The following is a 16987-nucleotide window of genomic DNA, read 5'->3' as shown; positions in this document are numbered from 1 at the left end:
GGGTCCAGGGTCCCCTTCCCCGCCCCCTGCGCAGGTGTGAGCGCGCGAGTGTACGCCTCGGCGGGCGTGAGTGTGAAGTGTGTGTGCGCGGGGGAGTGCGCGGAGGGAGCGCGGGCGGCGGGCGGCGCGGGAGGCGGGGGGCAGGGCGCGGGGAGGGGGCTGGGAGGGAGTGTGTGCGCGCGTGCAACTCCACTCCGGGGCTTTGTGCGAGCCCGGGCGATAGCATTGGCGGCGGCTGGAGGAGGAGCGGCCGGAGACGCGTGCAGCCCGCCCGCCAGCGCCCGGCAGCCGGGGCAGGTGGGAGCCCGCGCGGGAGCCGAGCCGACGCGAGCCGGAGCGGAGTCCGAGCGGAGCCCGAGCGCAGCCCGGGCGGAGCCCAGGAGCCTCGCTCGCGGGCGACCCGTGGGCGGCAGCCGGGCGGGGCGGGCGCCGGCGGGGCGGCCCCCCAGTAAGATGTGCGCGGCGCCGCGGGGCGCCCCCCACTCGCAGCGGCGCTCGGGAGCCGGGCAGCTGGGCCAGGCGGCGCCTCGGGGGCTGCTGCGCGCCCGCGCCTAGAGCTGCCGCCCCAGGGAGCCCGCCACGGCCGCGCCCCGGGCACGCTCGGCGGCGCCCAACGATGACCGCTCCCTGGCGGCGCCTCCGGAGTCTGGTTTGGGAATACTGGGCCGGGCTCCTCGTGTGCGCCTTCTGGATCCCGGACTCGCGCGGGATGCCCCACGTCATCCGGATCGGTAAGGGCTCCCCGGAGCCGGGGGTCTCTGTGCGCCCGGGCGGGGGCGGCAATGGGGAGCCAACGAACGCGATCCCAAGAGATTTTTCCCGATCTCTGCGGGCCGCCGGGGCCGGGTGACCATCGGGAGCTCGGCCCGGTCAGGGCAAAGTTCCAAAGCCGGGGGTCACGGGCCCTACTTAGTGGGGAGGAGACAGCCGGGCCGCGGCGGGCGAGGGGCCCTTGGAGCGCTCGTGAGAGGCCAGACCTGGCGGAGAGGAGCGAAGCGTTCCAGCCCCAACCCGAGTGGAGGGCTCATTTCCCGGCCACTGCCGGCACGACCGGCCACAGACCGAGTTCTGGGAGCGGGCTTCTCCGCGGAGCGGGAACCCTGGGGGAAGGCGCCAACTTCTCTTTCCTCCTCGCTCCCGGCAGGCCCCCGCCCCCACCTGGGGAACAGCTCCAGCGGCCGCGGCGGGGACGCGAGGGACGGCTTCGCAGGACGCAAGGGGGGTGGGCGGCGGGTCTCTCCTCCCGGCGGCCGCCCTCGGCCTCGGGGGTGCCCCATCCAGCCCGGTGGCTTGGGGGAGGGGAGGGGCAGCCCCGGCCGGTCGCTCTTGCGTTCCCTCGCCGCTGGGGGGGAAGGGGGGGCGGGAAGGAAGCCACGGAGGCTGCCCGCCGCGGCCGGGAATGTGGCGGGAGGGATGCGAGCGGTTTGTAAAGTTAGCCGAAATCCCTCCGCAGCTGGCGGCGGCTGGCGGGGTTGCGCGCGGCTTTCCGGGGCTGCCGCGTCTCAGCTCTCTTCTCGCCGGAGACTCCTACTCCGGGCTTTAACTTTGTTGTGGTCGCCCCAGGCACCCTGTAGGCAGCGCTCTGGGCAGTGCGGGAGACCCTGCGGGGCCCAGGCCCGCGCCCGCCAGGGCTGGGCCCGGCCTGGCCACGCGGGAGCCTGCCGCCAGGCCGGAGACTTGGGCCTCGTGGGTTCGCGAGGCGCCACCACCAGCATCTGGCACAGGGCGGGCAGAGCTCTGCTGAGCCAGGGCCACCTTCCCCCCTTGTGGCTCTTCTCCAGGAGAGGACTGCTAGAGGCTTGAGGGGATGCAGGGAACCGAGGTCGGGCTTGGTTTCCGTACTTGAGGTTTTCCTAGGAGGTGGTCAGGAATCCGGGGGGGGGGGTTGAGGGGTACGTCTTCGTGGTTCGCTCCTGGATACCACAACCTCTGGAACTCAATATCCGGGTGGGGGTAGTGCGCGGTGCTCAGCGCTGCCCACGCTGGGGTCTTTGAGTCCATGCCCGGGACCCTGGCAGACTCACACCCCGAGGCAGAAGAGGCAGAGGAGTCCAGGCACGCGACTCTCGGGACATCCCTCACAGTCAGGCTTAACCCTTTGCAGCCCAGGCTGCTCTTGGCAAGCCAAGCAACGTCTTCTATCTGCCCTTTTGCCTGCCCCAGCTCCCTGTTTGGTTAGCATTCCAGGGGCAGGCACAACCTTAGTCCTGGGCCAGCACTTCTTTCATTCCCTCCTTCCTTCCCTGCTTTTTGTGGGCCTACGTGGAAGAGTGCCCTTGAGAGAAAGGAGAGGGGCCCCAAAAGGTGCTCTGTGCGCGTCCCACGCCTTGCAGTTTCCTTTCCTCTGCACGCGGGAGCTGGGTATGCTCCCAGCTTAGCTTCAGGGGTGGAGGTTTTTGGGGCCCCAGGAAGTCAGGAGAAGGTGAGGACAGCCCCAGAAGGATGAGCTAAGGAGGGGCAGGATGGTGTGTCCTTAGCTGCCCCCTCTTATTGTGAAATTGACTTCACTGGGGGCTCTTCACTGCTCTGAGGGGAAGCCCCAGCCTGCCTGCCCTTTCTTGGGTTCATGTTGTAATAATGCAATTAAGGATGGCAAAGCCCTCCTCTCTTCTAATCTTCTTCGTATTAAGCCCCAGGATTAATTAGCATGTCGGCCCAAGCCATTTATATCAGAGAGCCCTGCCCCATTTGATTCCCAGCCCGAGGACTGGGGTGCTGTGTGGATGCCAAACGTGACCGCCGGAGCTGTGCCAGCTTAGATGGAAGATGGGAAGGCTCCGAGGCCTCTGGGCTTCTCTGGAGCTTCCTAGGGAGCTGAACTTCCATCCTTGGGAGTCCGGGCTGGAGCCTTAGCTGGGGCCAGAGAAGCACAGTGGACATGGGCGGGCCCATGCGCGCGGGAGCGCACACACACATGCGCGCGTGCGTGCACACACACACACACACACACACTTATGCAGAACCTAAACACACTGCCTTGGCTGGGTCCCCCACCATCTCCCTTTTCTGATCCACCCGTGGGATTCCAGGGTTTTCTGCCTGAGGCTGCAGGAATTGAGGTCCTGGAAATGGGGTTCGGGAGTATGCTGGGTGCTTTGTGGTTCCTGAGATTGGTGCCTGAGCTGGCTGTTCCCGGAGCCGAATTCTCCAGCAGGCAGGCATCCTCAAACACCAGCTTGGGAGAGGGTTTTCCTGCAGGTGTGTGAGGGGCTCTCTGGGCTGGGAGCAGTGTACCCGCCCCCTCTCTTTGTGCCTTTTTTGGGGGCTGAAATTTCCTCTTAGACAAGGAGATGGATAGCTCAGCGGTGTGACAGAGTGTTCAAACAATCCGTCTTGAATAGATGAATTGCATTGCTCTGTCTTTTTGTAATTGTGTCTATCAGAGGGAGAGGTCAAGGCATTGATTGCTTGGATGGTTTGCAAGTAACAAAGGAGAGCTAGGGAGAGAGCGAGGGAGAGAGAGTAATTGGATTGTAGTCTGCGGGAAAAAATGATCATTGATTATTTTATATGAATATGTGAAAGATGTATCTGCGTGTGATTATCAAGTGTTGCTCATTGAAGGTTTTCAAGGCATATTGTTCGGCATTTTATTATTACTCTTATCATCGTTATTATTGTTGGGATGGATTCTGGTCTTAACTCATGGGAAGCAGTTTAATGCATGGATCATCTCAGCCAGATGGGCTTCAGTGACCTTTTGTGGGAACCTGGATTTCCTGGTTATATGACCTAGAAGCTGAAGTGGAGGGGCCCTAGGCTGGGAGCTAGGAGGCCTGGGTTTTCTGCTCTCCCTCCTGCCCATTTACTGAGCCATTGTGGTCAAATCACACCGTTCCCCCCAACCTTGAGCCTCTGTTTCCCCATCTGTAAACCACCGTTGGATTGGCTGTGATGGTTTGGGATATTCTGTGGCTTCAAAGTTCCTTTTAGTGCAGACGGTGGGGACTGTCCGTGCCACTGTAGGTTTCATGGTTACACGAGGCTCCCTCGTATTACATGCATACGGTAGGATCGAGGGCCAGCTTGGAACTTGGAAAGGGAACTAGACAGTGGTGGCGGCAGCTGGGGAGCCCTGGTGGATGGTGATGATCTCTAGCCAGCCAGGGGGAGGTTGGGAGCCAAATGACTGCAGAGACATAAAGCAGGTGTATGTGTTGGGGATGGGGGTGGGGTAGAGAGGGAAGGACTGGCTCAGCTCTGGACTCTGAGCATCTACAGACAGCAGAACAGATGAGCCTCAGGACCCAGAACCTGGGCCGGGGGCGGGCGGGGGTGGCCAGCGGGCAGTCACAGCAGTCTCTCCCTGGGGAACGAGATCCCCCTCCCCCAGAGTTCCCCAACCAGCCCCGTCTTCATTGTCTCCGATCAGTTCACCCAAACGGTCCTGACCATTCGTCTCCTGAGTTTGGGAGCCGTGTGTAAAACAATGAGGAATTTCTTACAGTGACTGGTGATGCGCTGAAACATTGCCGCCTTGTAGGAGCAGACAGGAGCTGAATGAAGATCAATAGGGCTTTCCCCCCTGGAAGTAAATAGCTTCAGACAAGACCTGGGAGTGGCCCGAGGGGCCTTGGAAGGCATTAACTTGAGCAATTTCTGCCTCCACTTTCCAGCCCAGCCGCTCCTGTCAACCCGGGCTTCCCTCTTCCTCAAAGCTGGAGTTTAATTTCTTCGTGATGCCTGCCTTGCACTGCGCTAAACAGTCTTTTGACATCAGGATGAGCTGGGGGTTTTAGAGGTGGCTTATGCAGGGTGAGCCAGGCACTGTGTCCTGAGTAGGCTCCTCCAAGGTCATTTGCATTCCCCTGTTGCTGGCCTGACAGCCAGTCCAGCCTGATGTGCTATTTTGAAAGGGCTTTGAGGGGTGGCCCTTTATCCCCCCCACCCTTTCGGGAATGCAAGGTTGCTTGGCTGCTTTTAGGGTCCTTTCTGGGGCCTGGGAGCCTCCCTGAGTCCTCCTGTTCCGGCAGGCACTCTCTGTCCCTGCTCTAGGAAACAGCCCCCTCGGGGTGGGGGGGGCGCAAGGGGGCAGGAAGCACAGAGTCCTCTGTGGACATCACAGCGCTCCCTCCTCTTGGGGGAGGCACGAGGCCATGTACAGGGAAGGTGGCAGAGGCTGCTTTGGGTGTGCTTGTCAGAGGAGACTTGGTGGTACTCAGCAGCTGGGTTTGTTTCTGATCTGCTGAGGCCAAGCCTCCTCCATTCTGTGAGAGACTGCTGCCCCCGCCTCCTGTGGCTTCAGCCCGAGCCGTGGACCCTCCAGAGGGAATGCAGAGAGGCGAGAGCCAGTGCTCCATTTGGCTGGGCAGCAGCAGAGAGGACCGAAGTTCCGGGGACAGGGCTGGTCCTCCCGAGGCTGGTGTGATGGGGCTGGAGCTTTGGATGGATGGATGGGCCCAGGGCCTAGTGCAGACAGGGCTGGGTCTTGTTCGCCAGAATAGCTGTTCTCCCAGGTGCCCATTCCCCGACAGCAGCACCAGGGGGCAGTGTGCCTGTGTCGACGTATCCCTGTGTCTCCTGCCTGGGACCCCACCTGGGTCGGGAGTGACATCAAAATAATGCACAGCAATGCGACAATAACAATGACCCCCACTTACGAAGCGCTTACTAGGTGCCAGGCACCGCGGTGTTTCACACGCTGACTAGTAATGCGGGCACATAGTAAGTGCTCAGTAAATGCCGCTGCATTTCCCTCCCCCATCTTATTTAACCTTCACCGCCGTGCGGGCATCATTTCCATTTTGCAGTTGAGGAAACTAAGCTTGGCAAAGTCACTTGCACAAGATCACATGGGCAGTGAGTGGTAGACGGATAAGAACTCCTGTCGGCCTGACTGCAGGGGTCCTGCGTGTTTGACGGTCCGTGAGGGCGGAGGACGAGGAAGCACCACCAGTTTGCACAGGTGCTGAATGGAGCACCCCCACCCCCACGGCTCTGGGAGCTGAGTGTGTCCTCACAGGGCCGGGCTGTGTGTTTGGCCCTGTGTTGGAGGTGGCTCTGTAGGTTCTGTGACATTTAACCCTGCCAGTGCCAGTTTTCAGAAGCAGATAGCCCTTGTTGATGAGCTGTGTGGCAGATACGCTTCCTGGACGGAAAAGGACGGATGGTCTTTCCCACCCTCCCACCAATAGACACTTACACTGACTACATCTCACTTTGTCCGGGCTTCTGGACTCTGCCTAGTGCTTCCCTGGAAGCCTGAAATAAAGGATGGACTCTCCCTTGGATATGGCTGGTCCACCCATAGGAATCCTTCTGCTCCGGGGACTCCAGCCTACGTGTCCCCCTGGAAGCCGTGAGCTGTCCTCAAAGACATCATCAGAGCCATGAGGGAAGGGCTCCATGTCTGTGCCTCGTCTTCGCCTCTGTCCTCATCAGCCAGTGACCTGGCCAGAGAAGGTGGTCGCAAATTGTTCTCTGTTCTTCTTTTTCCCCTCACCTCCCTTTCCCTCCCCAATCCCATCCCCTCTCCCTTCCAACATCCTTTCCAGGCTAATAGGTTTTATGGTCATTTTATTTATTTTTTTATTTTTTTTTTAAATTTTTTTTTCAACGTTTTTTATTTATTTTTGGGACAGAGAGAGACAGAGCATGAACGGGGAGGGGCAGAGAGAGAGGGAGACACAGAATCGGAAACAGGCTCCAGGCTCCGAGCCATCAGCCCAGAGCCTGACGCGGGGCTCGAACTCACGGACCGCGAGATCGTGACCTGGCTGAAGTCGGACACTTAACCGACTGCGCCACCCAGGCGCCCCTGGTCATTTTATTTTTAAGCAAGAGTCACATTCTGCCCTTCTGAATAGAGCCTGCCTTGCCAGTTACTGAGACAGGTGGACAATCTGAGGCCACTGACGCTGGGTCCTGGAATATTTGTTGCTGTCTCAAAAGACACTGTGGTAGGGTGTGGGGACGTCGGTGCAGGAGCTGCTCAGTCCACCCTTCCCCATGCCACCTCTGTAACAGCAAAGACAAAATCAAATTTACTCTCCTTGTCCCTCATGTTCCTTCTTCTGGGGGACCCAGGAGGCTGGAATAATGGTGGCTTCCAGGGACGGAACTGTTTTGGAAGTGGGCGGAAACTGCATGCTGAGAGCCCCTAAAGAGGTGACAGATTTGGGATAAGCACAATCAGAGGGCTCATGGTATTTTCCAGGACCTCAGTTTCCCCTTCTGTAAAAATGGGGGCGATACTGTCTGCCTCACAGAGCCAAACAGGTACGACATCTTTCCAGAAAAGCTTAAATGCTGTCCAAAGATCAGCATTTCTTCTTGTTGTTGTTTGAGGGGTCTGACACCAGCACAGGGCCAGCACCGGGGTGAGGTGAGCGAGGCAGCTAGGGAGCAGAGTTGAAGCAGGCTCTCTAGTGGTGACCCTGCATTCGCACGACTGACCACGAGAGCGGGTGCTTCCTTAAATGTTGTGCCCCTAAGTGCCTCATTGGCCTGGACCAGTACCTGTGTTTGCTCATGGAGTCGGTTTTCTTCTGCTTCTCTTTGTGCCCCAGAGACGAAATCCTACCTGAGTGTGATTGGGAGTGGGGACACTGGGTCGAGGGCCAAGGGGTTGGGCTTGAGGACCACAGGTCATTCTGATTTGGCTTTCGTTCCCCGTCGGCCACCTTTTATAGGCAGCACAGAGCACTCTGCCCCGCCTTGCCTCATTTTATTTCCTTTGGAGTTATGTCCAGGGTCCCACTGCCTTTTACTCCAAACCTGGCCCTCCCCTCTCCACAAAGCTCACTTTCCCATGTCCCCCTCCTTGTTTCCTTGGACCTCTGTGCCTTGTTTACTAATGCTGATTGGCCTTGGCTGTAGTTATGCTTTGTGGGTTTGTCTAGGGCTTTCTCTAGTGCATGCGTGTCCTGCCTCCCCCGTTAGGCCAGAAGCTGCTCCAGAGTGTGTAAGGCCAGCTCCCCCCGCATCATTACCAAGAGGCAGAATGAATTTTGCGGGGGAACCAAATAATATATTTCATTGATTCTAGGATGGACTTTCCTCCTCTCCCTTCTCCCTTCTCTGAAGTCAGTACATGTCTCACGTGCCATAGCTGGGGTTGCCTACAGGATGTTTTCTTTTTTGGCACCTCAACATGTAATGGCATGGCTTGGGTTTGATGAACTGTGGTGGACCTGAGTTAGACCGTGCGTCTCACATGTCTGCGCCACGTGACCTTGGACGCGTCACTTTGCCCCTGGGTCTCCGTTTTCTCATTTTAAGATAGAAGTATTGGGATTAAGTGAGACTACATTCAGATGTTTTTGACCTGCAAAAATTTCCTGTGGCCGAACCTTAGAGTATCGTCTTCACAGAGTCAGTGCGAGGATTAAAGATGATAAAGTGTATGAAGCTCTTTGCGCAGTGCTTGATATTTAATAAATGCTGGGAGAGAAAGGATTCTCCAAGGTTGGAGGCCATGTCCCTCCCATCAGACTGTGAGCTCTGAGGCTGTCTGCTTCCTGCGTACCCTGTGCCAACCCTGGTGCCCAGTACTCCATGCCGCTCAATACCTGGCATTTATTTACCCATTGCCCACACACCCACATGCCCCGTAGTGGAAATGGTAGGGTCCAGCTGCCTGTGACAATTATCCACCACATTAGGGGGAGAGAGAGGTGCCCTTTGGGATGCTTCTGTGTGTCAGCTCCCAGACTCCTCCTGGCCTGCTATTTATCACATACCTGCAGCCCATGGGGTGCTGGTTCTTCCTCCTAGGTGCAGTGTTTTAGCTGAAATGCATTTTGCATGTATTCAGGACCGAGGAGACCCTGGTTGTGGGATGCTCTTTAGGGACTGATCCAGAGAATCCTTGTCAGTCCTTCTTGGATGTAGAGTTCAGTCTTGTTTCTTGGGCAGGCTAGTATGGCCCAGAGAGGGTCTGTGGCTAGAGGCTGGGCCCCAGGGGATAGAGACCGCTGGCTCTGCTGGGAGACATCAAGTAATGAGGCCACGGCAAGAGCTGGGGAGGAGAGAGTCCCCATGGTGATCATACAGATCGGAGATAATGAGATGGAGTGAGATCCGGGGGGAGTGGCAGCTTCGACTCCAAATCCTTTGGTGCCATGCTGAATGGTGGTTAAGGAAGGCAGGGGAAAAAAGGGAGCGAGAAGGAGCTAAGATTCCAGTTTGTGTGAAGAGGGTTCCGATCCATAGGAGACAATTAAGCCTTGCGCTATTAAAGGGACTGATGCAGACAGGCTGCCGATGGAAGGGGGTTTATAGAGTTCTCAGAACAACTGCAGGGATGAGCTCTTTAAATATGGGAACGAGGGAGACTTCTGCAAAGCCTTCCTGCATCTGCTTTGCAGAACCGAAATATGCTATTCCAAAAAGCCTGCCCAATTGGGCGGAAAAGCAGGAGCAGGGAGCCAAGGACTTCCCAGGGCTCCACGCATCACACTTCCTATCTGTGGTGGAGAATCACAGAATCTAGGCTGAAAAGGACCCCAGGGGTCATTCTTAGGCCTCTGGTTCTCAAACGGAGCCTTGCACCAAAATCACCTGGAATGCTCATTAAACTACAGACTGCTGGGCACCCGCAGAGCTTCTCATTTGGTAGGTCTGGGGTGAGACCTGGGATTTTACATTTTTGACAGGTCCCCAGATAATGCTGATGCTGCTCCTCTGGGCACTTCCCTTTGAGGACCACTGTTCTCAGACACTGGAGGGACCCTCCCCTAACCCCCCCTTATAGGTGGATATCTGGTCTCTGATTGAACATCACCCGAGATAAGAAGCTTACTACTTTTGACCCTCTTTTGTTCTTTACTGTGAATGTTTCGGCTGACTCCAATCTTTGTTGCAAATTCCCCCCCCAAAACTTGTCTCCCTGCAGTCCCAGGGAAGGCGATAGAACTTGGATGTTGGGAGTATAGGTTCTGAGATCCATCTGTCTGAACTTAAACCTTTTCCCCCGTCCAGGCTCTGGCACTTGGGATAAGTCACTTAGCCTTCGATTTCCTCATCTGCAAAATGGGGATAATAATAGATTTGGCCGCGTGGGCTCATTGTGAGAATTAGTATGCCTGGCACAAGAGCAGCTTTCAATGCACTTTTACAATCTAGCATGTGGATAAGTTCACAGGTTCTGGAATCTGCTGGCCCGAGTTTGAGGCCTGTCTCCATCACTTCCCATCTGTGTGATCTTGGGCAAATTTATCTAATAATAATAACGATGATGATGATGATGATGATGATGATGATGATGATGATAATAGTATCTGCCTCACAGGGTTGTTATAAGGATTAAATGAATTAATGCATATGAAGTGTTTAGACCACAGCCATGGGAAGCACTCAACAAATGGTGTCCATTACTCTTATGGTACAATAGCCATGCTCACTGGTTCTGGTTCTGGTCTGCTCCCTATCCTCCCATGCAACCCTACGGAAATGTAAAGGCATTTCTCCCAATTAGAGATGCTCAGTTCTTCCCACCAGGCGTTGAGAGCTAAGCTAACCCCAGTGCTGCTTGTGTGTTACACCCAGTGAGCGCCTGGCTTCCTCGGACCTCAGCTTCGGTGTCTCCTTGTACAGCCCAGGCCAGTTCAGCCTTCTCAGCAGCTACTTCACTTCGCCGAGTTAGACTGAGCTGGCGGTCTCTTGAGATCCCCTGGTCTTTTTCACAGGCATCGCTGCTGATCTATAACTTCTCTCATCTTCCCTTTGGCAGTTGATCTTTTGAGCCTAAAGGCAGGACCTGTCATTTATCCTCAGTAAATCCCACCATGGAACCTTCAGGCAGTTATTCTTGCTCGTTGTTCCTGGACCACCAGAGCCTGCTTCTGGTTCAACATCCTCAGGAAGTAGGCATGGATTTCACCCTCTTCTTCCTCCCTGGCCTCCCTCTGGGGGGTCTGTGGTGGACAGGTTAAGTGGTTATTGGCCTACACTACGGTGGGGGCTGGGAATTGCTGCTCTGGACAGTGTAGCTTTTGCGGCTCCTCTTCCATTGTTTGCCTTGCTTTGTGCCATCTGAGCCTGAGATGAGCCCGCCTTCCCTCCCTTCAGCTATTTCTGCCATCGACGCATTAGGCAGGAAATGACCAACGTCAGAGTCTGTTGGCTTAATTCGGTAATCATGGATCCACGATCCTATACTTTAACCCGCTTCAAAACCCCACTAGCTTCCTTATACTTTCAGACCCTTTATGACATGCCCTGGTTGGCAGACCTATACTGCATCCCTCCTTGCCTCATACACACTCTGCGCTCCACTATACTGAACACCCAAGTCCCCAGGAGGCACCGTGCCTTCCCTCACACCCTGGGGCCTCCACTCTTGTTATTCTTTGCAGACAACTTCTAGTCATCCTTCAGGTTTCAGCAAACGTGTCTTTTCCTCCAGGAAGCTTTTCTTCATGTCTGCCCACTTCTTTGGGCCCCCACAGCACCCTGTATTTCCCTTATCATAGCACTTATTATATAAGCAGGGACCCCGATGACTTACTCACCACTTCATCTGGTGCGCCTAGCACAGTGGATGGCACATAGTAGGTGATTAATAACTGTTGAATAAATGAATGCATTGATGAATACAGTCATTTGAGTGGAAGTCCACACTCCTGCCCTGTTACTCAGGTCAACATTTTTTCCATCTGGTCAACAAGATTTCATGAAAGGCATTGTTAGAGCCTTCTACAAAGTCAAAGTTCTAATGATGTCTGTGGTGTTCTGACACATGAATTCAACACCTTCTATACCAAGACTTTTTCCACGTAGTAGCTTGGGCAGAACTGGAATATTCAGGGGAGTGGATCCTTCGTTCCCGGGACTAGATTGGTCTTCATATCCATTGTTTGGTTCATACCGTGATGATTCTCCTCGTGAGAGACACAAGGTGTCTGTTTCCAGAAGCAACTGAAGAAGGGCTCATGGTCCTCCTGTCTTCCTGACCTCACCTGTTTCTCCTTCCCACTTGCCCCTAAGCATCCCTGCAGCTCCCTTGGGTTGTTGAACCCAGCAAGAGAACTTCTGCTACTCATCCTTAATAGGCTGGCCGCTTAGGACAGCTGCTAGACAGGGATGTTGTGCCGCTTACACTGTGGCCAATTATAGGTCAGGCCTCTCTGTTTTCCGTCTTCACCACATCACTTACTCCTGCAAGGATGTAAGACAACAGGTCTACATGCCAGCTTTGTGTAAAGCAGAGGTGTTCAGGCTATATGGACAGTCAGCCTGGGGCATTTAGCCCTGGGGTTGAGTGCATCATCCACACTGGGTTCTTGAGAGTGTGAATGTGTATATTTCTATGTGTTTGTGTTATTTTAAGAAATGACCAGTTGGAGGTTTGCTCCTCTAGCACAGGCTTCCCAGGTTGTGGCTCAACAGCCATTCATTACCCCAAGCCTGTTAAATGGATCAGTGGGAAACTGAAGACTTAAGTGTTGAAGTGACGGTCCCAATTCCTGACTGTGCTGATTGGTCTGCTGTATTTGTGTAGCTGAGAGTGAGGCCAGGGCAGATTTGCAGTGAGGCCCTGGGCTTCCCCTCTTGAGCATGACAGAACCGGGCTCTGCCCTGAGGCCATGCCCTCCCTTCCTTGCTTCCCTCCCCAAGGAAACAGATGACACATTATGGGCAGAAAGAGCCTGTTGCCTACATGGCCATTTTTCCTGCCCAGTTTAATAGAGGTGACAGCCGTCTATTTTACTTGTCTCGTAACATTGAATCAGTAAATAAAATATGGGTGAACTCTCAGGTTTAGCTGAATTATGGCTGGTCCCTGGGGGTTGAGGGCTGGGGGAGAGCTGAGCAGAGAGGTTGAATCCCTGGCTTGTTGCAAGAGAACCTGAGCCTTGTGTCCTCCTGTGGCTCCAGGAAATCTTTCAGTGCTGAAGAAGGCCAGGCAAGGTCACCTTGTTGGACTATCTCTGAGTCCATGGAAGAACCAGAACACAACTGGGGGTCCCCCAAGTGTTGGAACTACAGGAGTACAGTACCTGTCCCTATTCTTTTCCTATCACAGATCAGGATACTGAGGACCAAATGGGGGACATGATTTGTGCCACATCCCTTGGGAAGCCATGGGAAAATCAGATGAAAACATGAGTCTCTGACCTCCACTATATTAAGAAAACTCAGTCTCTCTCTCTCTCTCTCTCTCTCTCTCTCTCTCTCTCTCACACACACACACACACACACACACACACACGCACACACACACACATACACTTGAAGCTTTACATTTTCAGTCTTGAGATAGAGACTAAATTTTTGTAATACTGAAAAACAGACCGATAAAACATTTTTCCACATTGAGGGAGAAGTACAAACCAGATTCGTCTGTGTTTAGAAAGGCTTGTAGATAACAGATCCACCCTATGAAGTTCCCACCAGGCCGGGGAGATTAAGGTTCACCCCTAACCTCTGTGTTCAGCACCACGGAGAGCAGTCAGGCGCTGGGGTAGTGAGTGGGCGCCATCTGCCCGCTGACTCTTCTGGCAGGGGTGATGTGGTTATTGCAAGGTCTTGCTAAACAGGCATTCTTTTTCAGAATGCTATTCCTCTAGGATTCTGGTGTTCATAAACTGGACTGAGGTGTTTAGCAGGCACACGTAGGCTAGTGAGAACTATCGTTTGTGGTCGTTCAAATCAAGCAATTCACAGTAAAAAAAAATGAAGGCAACAGATAGAATTTGCTCATCCCTCCCCCCCCCCCCCCCCCCCCATAAATTGTGCCTAAGCCTTTGGTGCCTTGTACAGCTTGTCTGCTAGGGAGCAGTAGCAGATGACAAAACGAGTGAACATTTCTATTGTCAAATATCACACCCGATACCAAGCATCTTTGCTCAGCTTGTCAACATCATCTTTCACATTGCATTTGGTAAGTAGGCTTGTGTTATGTATTTTTATCCTGCTAAATGTGATTTCTTAAAAGTATTTTGTGTGTTATTATTTCCTGAGTTGTGGAACCCTGCATACCTATAATAGAGCCGTATTTCCTGCTAGTAAATAAAACGGCTCTTCGTTCAGGTGATGGGAATGGAATGTGTCACGGCTTTGTGGTTTTCCCCAAAGAACCCCAGCAGTACCAGGTGCTGTACCACCTGGATGTGTCTGGGAAGCCTTGTGATTGGCCTGGGTATTGACAAATGTCTCTCCTAGATAGAAAGTCACTCCGAGTGGCCTCAGCATACCTCTGAGAGAGGGGTAGCTTGTGGCCATTACCGAGGCACTCTGGGTTGGCCGGAACACCTGGTCTAGAAGCCAAAGAGCATAGGAACCTAGGAGTATTTGGATGATAGACTCCGAGGAACTGATACGTGCCTCTGAACACGGAGCGACATTTAAGTAAATAGGCTCCAAGGATGTAGGAGACAAGATGGCACCTTTCAGTCATACAGCAGAAAGATCTGGAATGGGCAGAGGGGAAGTGTGCTATGATACCAACAAAGCAGGGCTCTTCAGGAGCCCTGGCTTGAAAGATCTCAGGAAGAAAGGATTGGTTTCTTTGCTGCTCCTGCTTGGGTTCAGAGAATCAGAAAAATCTGCTTTGGAAATGTGGCTATTTTTATGCTGTTTGTAATCTCGTGTTTATTTCCTGTCGTTTTCACATGGACTCTGGGCTGACTCACTGATTCACCAAACATGGGTGGCGCGTCCACTCTGTGTACTGCAGAGTGCACAGGGAAGGGACTTGTGGAGGGCCTGGGGCGTGAAGCAGCCTCCCTGGACCTGGTGGTAACTCAGTGGCCTCCTGCTAGGTCCATGTAGGTGACCTTCAGTGATAGCCATGGTTCCTTGAACAATCAGATACGTGCAGTTTGGACCAGAACCCCACACTTGGATCTTTCTCATTCTCTTGGGTGCTGGGGAGGGGCACTGAGGCTCAGAGAGGAGAAGAAACAAGCTAAAAATCACACAGCAGAGCCAGCTGGGAAGCCATGTCTGTTCCCTTTCACCCTTTACACCTCTGTTCTACTTGTCTTGCTGCTAAACCATATCACTCCTTCCACTGTTCTGAGAGCCCCCTCCTCCCGAGCTGTCACACCCTATCCTCGGGCCCCCGTCAGGGTTCATTTTGGCCAGTTGTCTGTCTCTTGTCAGAATGAAACCTTACGTTTTCTAGATGGGGCAGGTGAGTAAGTGTAAGTAAGGAGGAAAGGTAGGGGTAGGGACTAGTATCTGATTTTTGTCTCTGAAGAAGTGAGTCTGTCTCCTTCGGTGGAAGTTTTTCTCTCTGGCTGACTCACCTTCTTCCTGCTGCAGTGTAAATCCATCTTGTCCGTGACATGACATGGCCATTTGTGGAGTTTGGGAAGGAACATCTAGATTGGGAAACAGTAGCTTCGGGGACTTCCTTTTCTAGGGCTGTAGCAAAGAAACTCTCAAACAATTAAGCTGAAATGGCTACACTGTCCCTCACATGGGCTCAGGCAGATTTATAAGATTTTCTTTTTTAAAAAATTGGGATTTTTTTCCCTGGAGACAATGATTTATGGAATAATCAATTTCTTTATCTACTTAATACATTGGAGCGATCCGTCCACGCAGGCATCAATCTCCCCCAGAGGCTGGAGAGGGCCGACAGCCTTTTGAGCCTGACTCACCCGGCAGAAGGTGGCTTTTTCTGTGAGCGACTTTGATCCCAGAGTCTGGCTCTGAGGCCTGCAGTAAGGAAGGTCTGGGGCTCCCGCAGCCCCGCTCTTTGAGCAGAAATGCTAATGCTTTCTCCTGTTTGGTGTCAGCCCCACCTGGAGAGGAGTCAGGTCCAGCACTTGCTGGCCCCGTGGTACAGGTATGGAGGCTGAGATGAAGGTCAAAATCCAGAGCTTGGAGATGTGAAGGTAAGGGCTGTCATTCTCTTCATCTCTGAAGGCTGTAGTGTAGAAGGGGGAGCAAACCTGGCCTTAGAAGTCCCAGTGGAGAGAATTGGAGCCAGTGGGATGATGGTCCAAGGAGACAGAATTTGGTTCAATGCCAGCCATCTCGTATTCAGTGCTGTTTGAAGATTAAGTAAGATACGTCGGGAGTAGTGATCTTCCTGGTACGGGAGATAATCAAGAACACGTTGGCCAAGGATGTTCCCAGGGGACTCCGGGTTCCTTTCACCGTGAAACTCCAGGCATCCCCAGCCGTGATGCTATAAAACCCCAGGCTTTCTAAGCTCCCCGAAAGGAATGTGCCCGCCCTGGTTACACAAACTCCACGAACTCACAAACTCTGAGTTCAGAGTGGTGGCTGCAGCCAGCCCCAGGAAGGACCTGTCGATATTTTTGAGCAGTGTAATTCCAAATACACGGGCACTCCTGATGTCACGTAATTGGCACATCTCTCTGAGGTAGGTACGATTACCTTCTCGTGCAGTTGTAGAAACCGATGTGTAAAGGAGAATGGGTGGGTCCAAGGTCACACAGCTGGTTGGGATAGAGCTTTGGCTCATTCAAACCAGCACCTCTTTACTCCATGAGCCTTTAGTGAGCACATACTGTGAGCACATACAGCCCTGTGCCAGGTGCTAGGACTACAAGGGGGAGCAAGACAGATATGCTTCTGGCCCTTACGGAGCTTGCATTCTGGCAGGACAGACATCAAGGAGTCACTACAAGTTCAAAGCGTGTTATAGAAGGGAAGCACAGGCTGCCTGGGGGAACACCAGGAAGGGCTTCCCTGAAGAAGTGACATTTGGGCTGACACCCAGGGGAGAAGAAAGGGGCAGTGAGGTGAAGGTGCTGGGGAGGAGGGAGTCACGGGTTCTAGGTAGAGGGCGCAACATGTTTAGACGCCCAAGGGGCAGACAGTTGTGTTAAATTAAACCAGAAGAAACTGCCAGCTTTGTAGGTCAAACGTGGCCAAATACCCACAGAATTGTATTTAAAAAAACAAAAACAAAACAAAACTCAAGGAAGTCCAGTGTGAATAGAGCAGAGAGAGGGGGTATGGCAAGATAAGGCCTGAGTAGTGGGCCTCGAGCCAAGGTAAGGAGGCTGGACTTCATCCCAAGGGCACTGGGGAGACATGGAGGACTGTAGAAAGGGAGCAACCT

General features: G+C 53.8%; 1 protein-coding gene across 2 annotated transcripts in view; it reads left to right on the top strand.

Moving 5' to 3' along the window:
- Window positions 1–616: 616 nt before the first annotated feature.
- Window positions 617–16987, top strand: part of GRIK3 (glutamate ionotropic receptor kainate type subunit 3) — a 222667-nt gene continuing 206296 nt past the window's right edge. For both annotated transcript variants that reach the window (XM_042951591.1, XM_042951592.1), the window contains exon 1: window positions 617–731. In XM_042951591.1, the coding sequence (XP_042807525.1) occupies window positions 617–731 (115 nt within the window). The remainder of the gene's footprint in view (window positions 732–16987) is intronic.

This window comes from Panthera leo, chromosome C1 (genome assembly GCF_018350215.1).
Source record: "Panthera leo isolate Ple1 chromosome C1, P.leo_Ple1_pat1.1, whole genome shotgun sequence".
NCBI classification, from domain to species: Eukaryota; Metazoa; Chordata; class Mammalia; order Carnivora; family Felidae; genus Panthera; species Panthera leo.
Note: the sequence above shows the minus strand (reverse complement) of the source record. Positions and strands in the feature narration are given on the sequence as shown.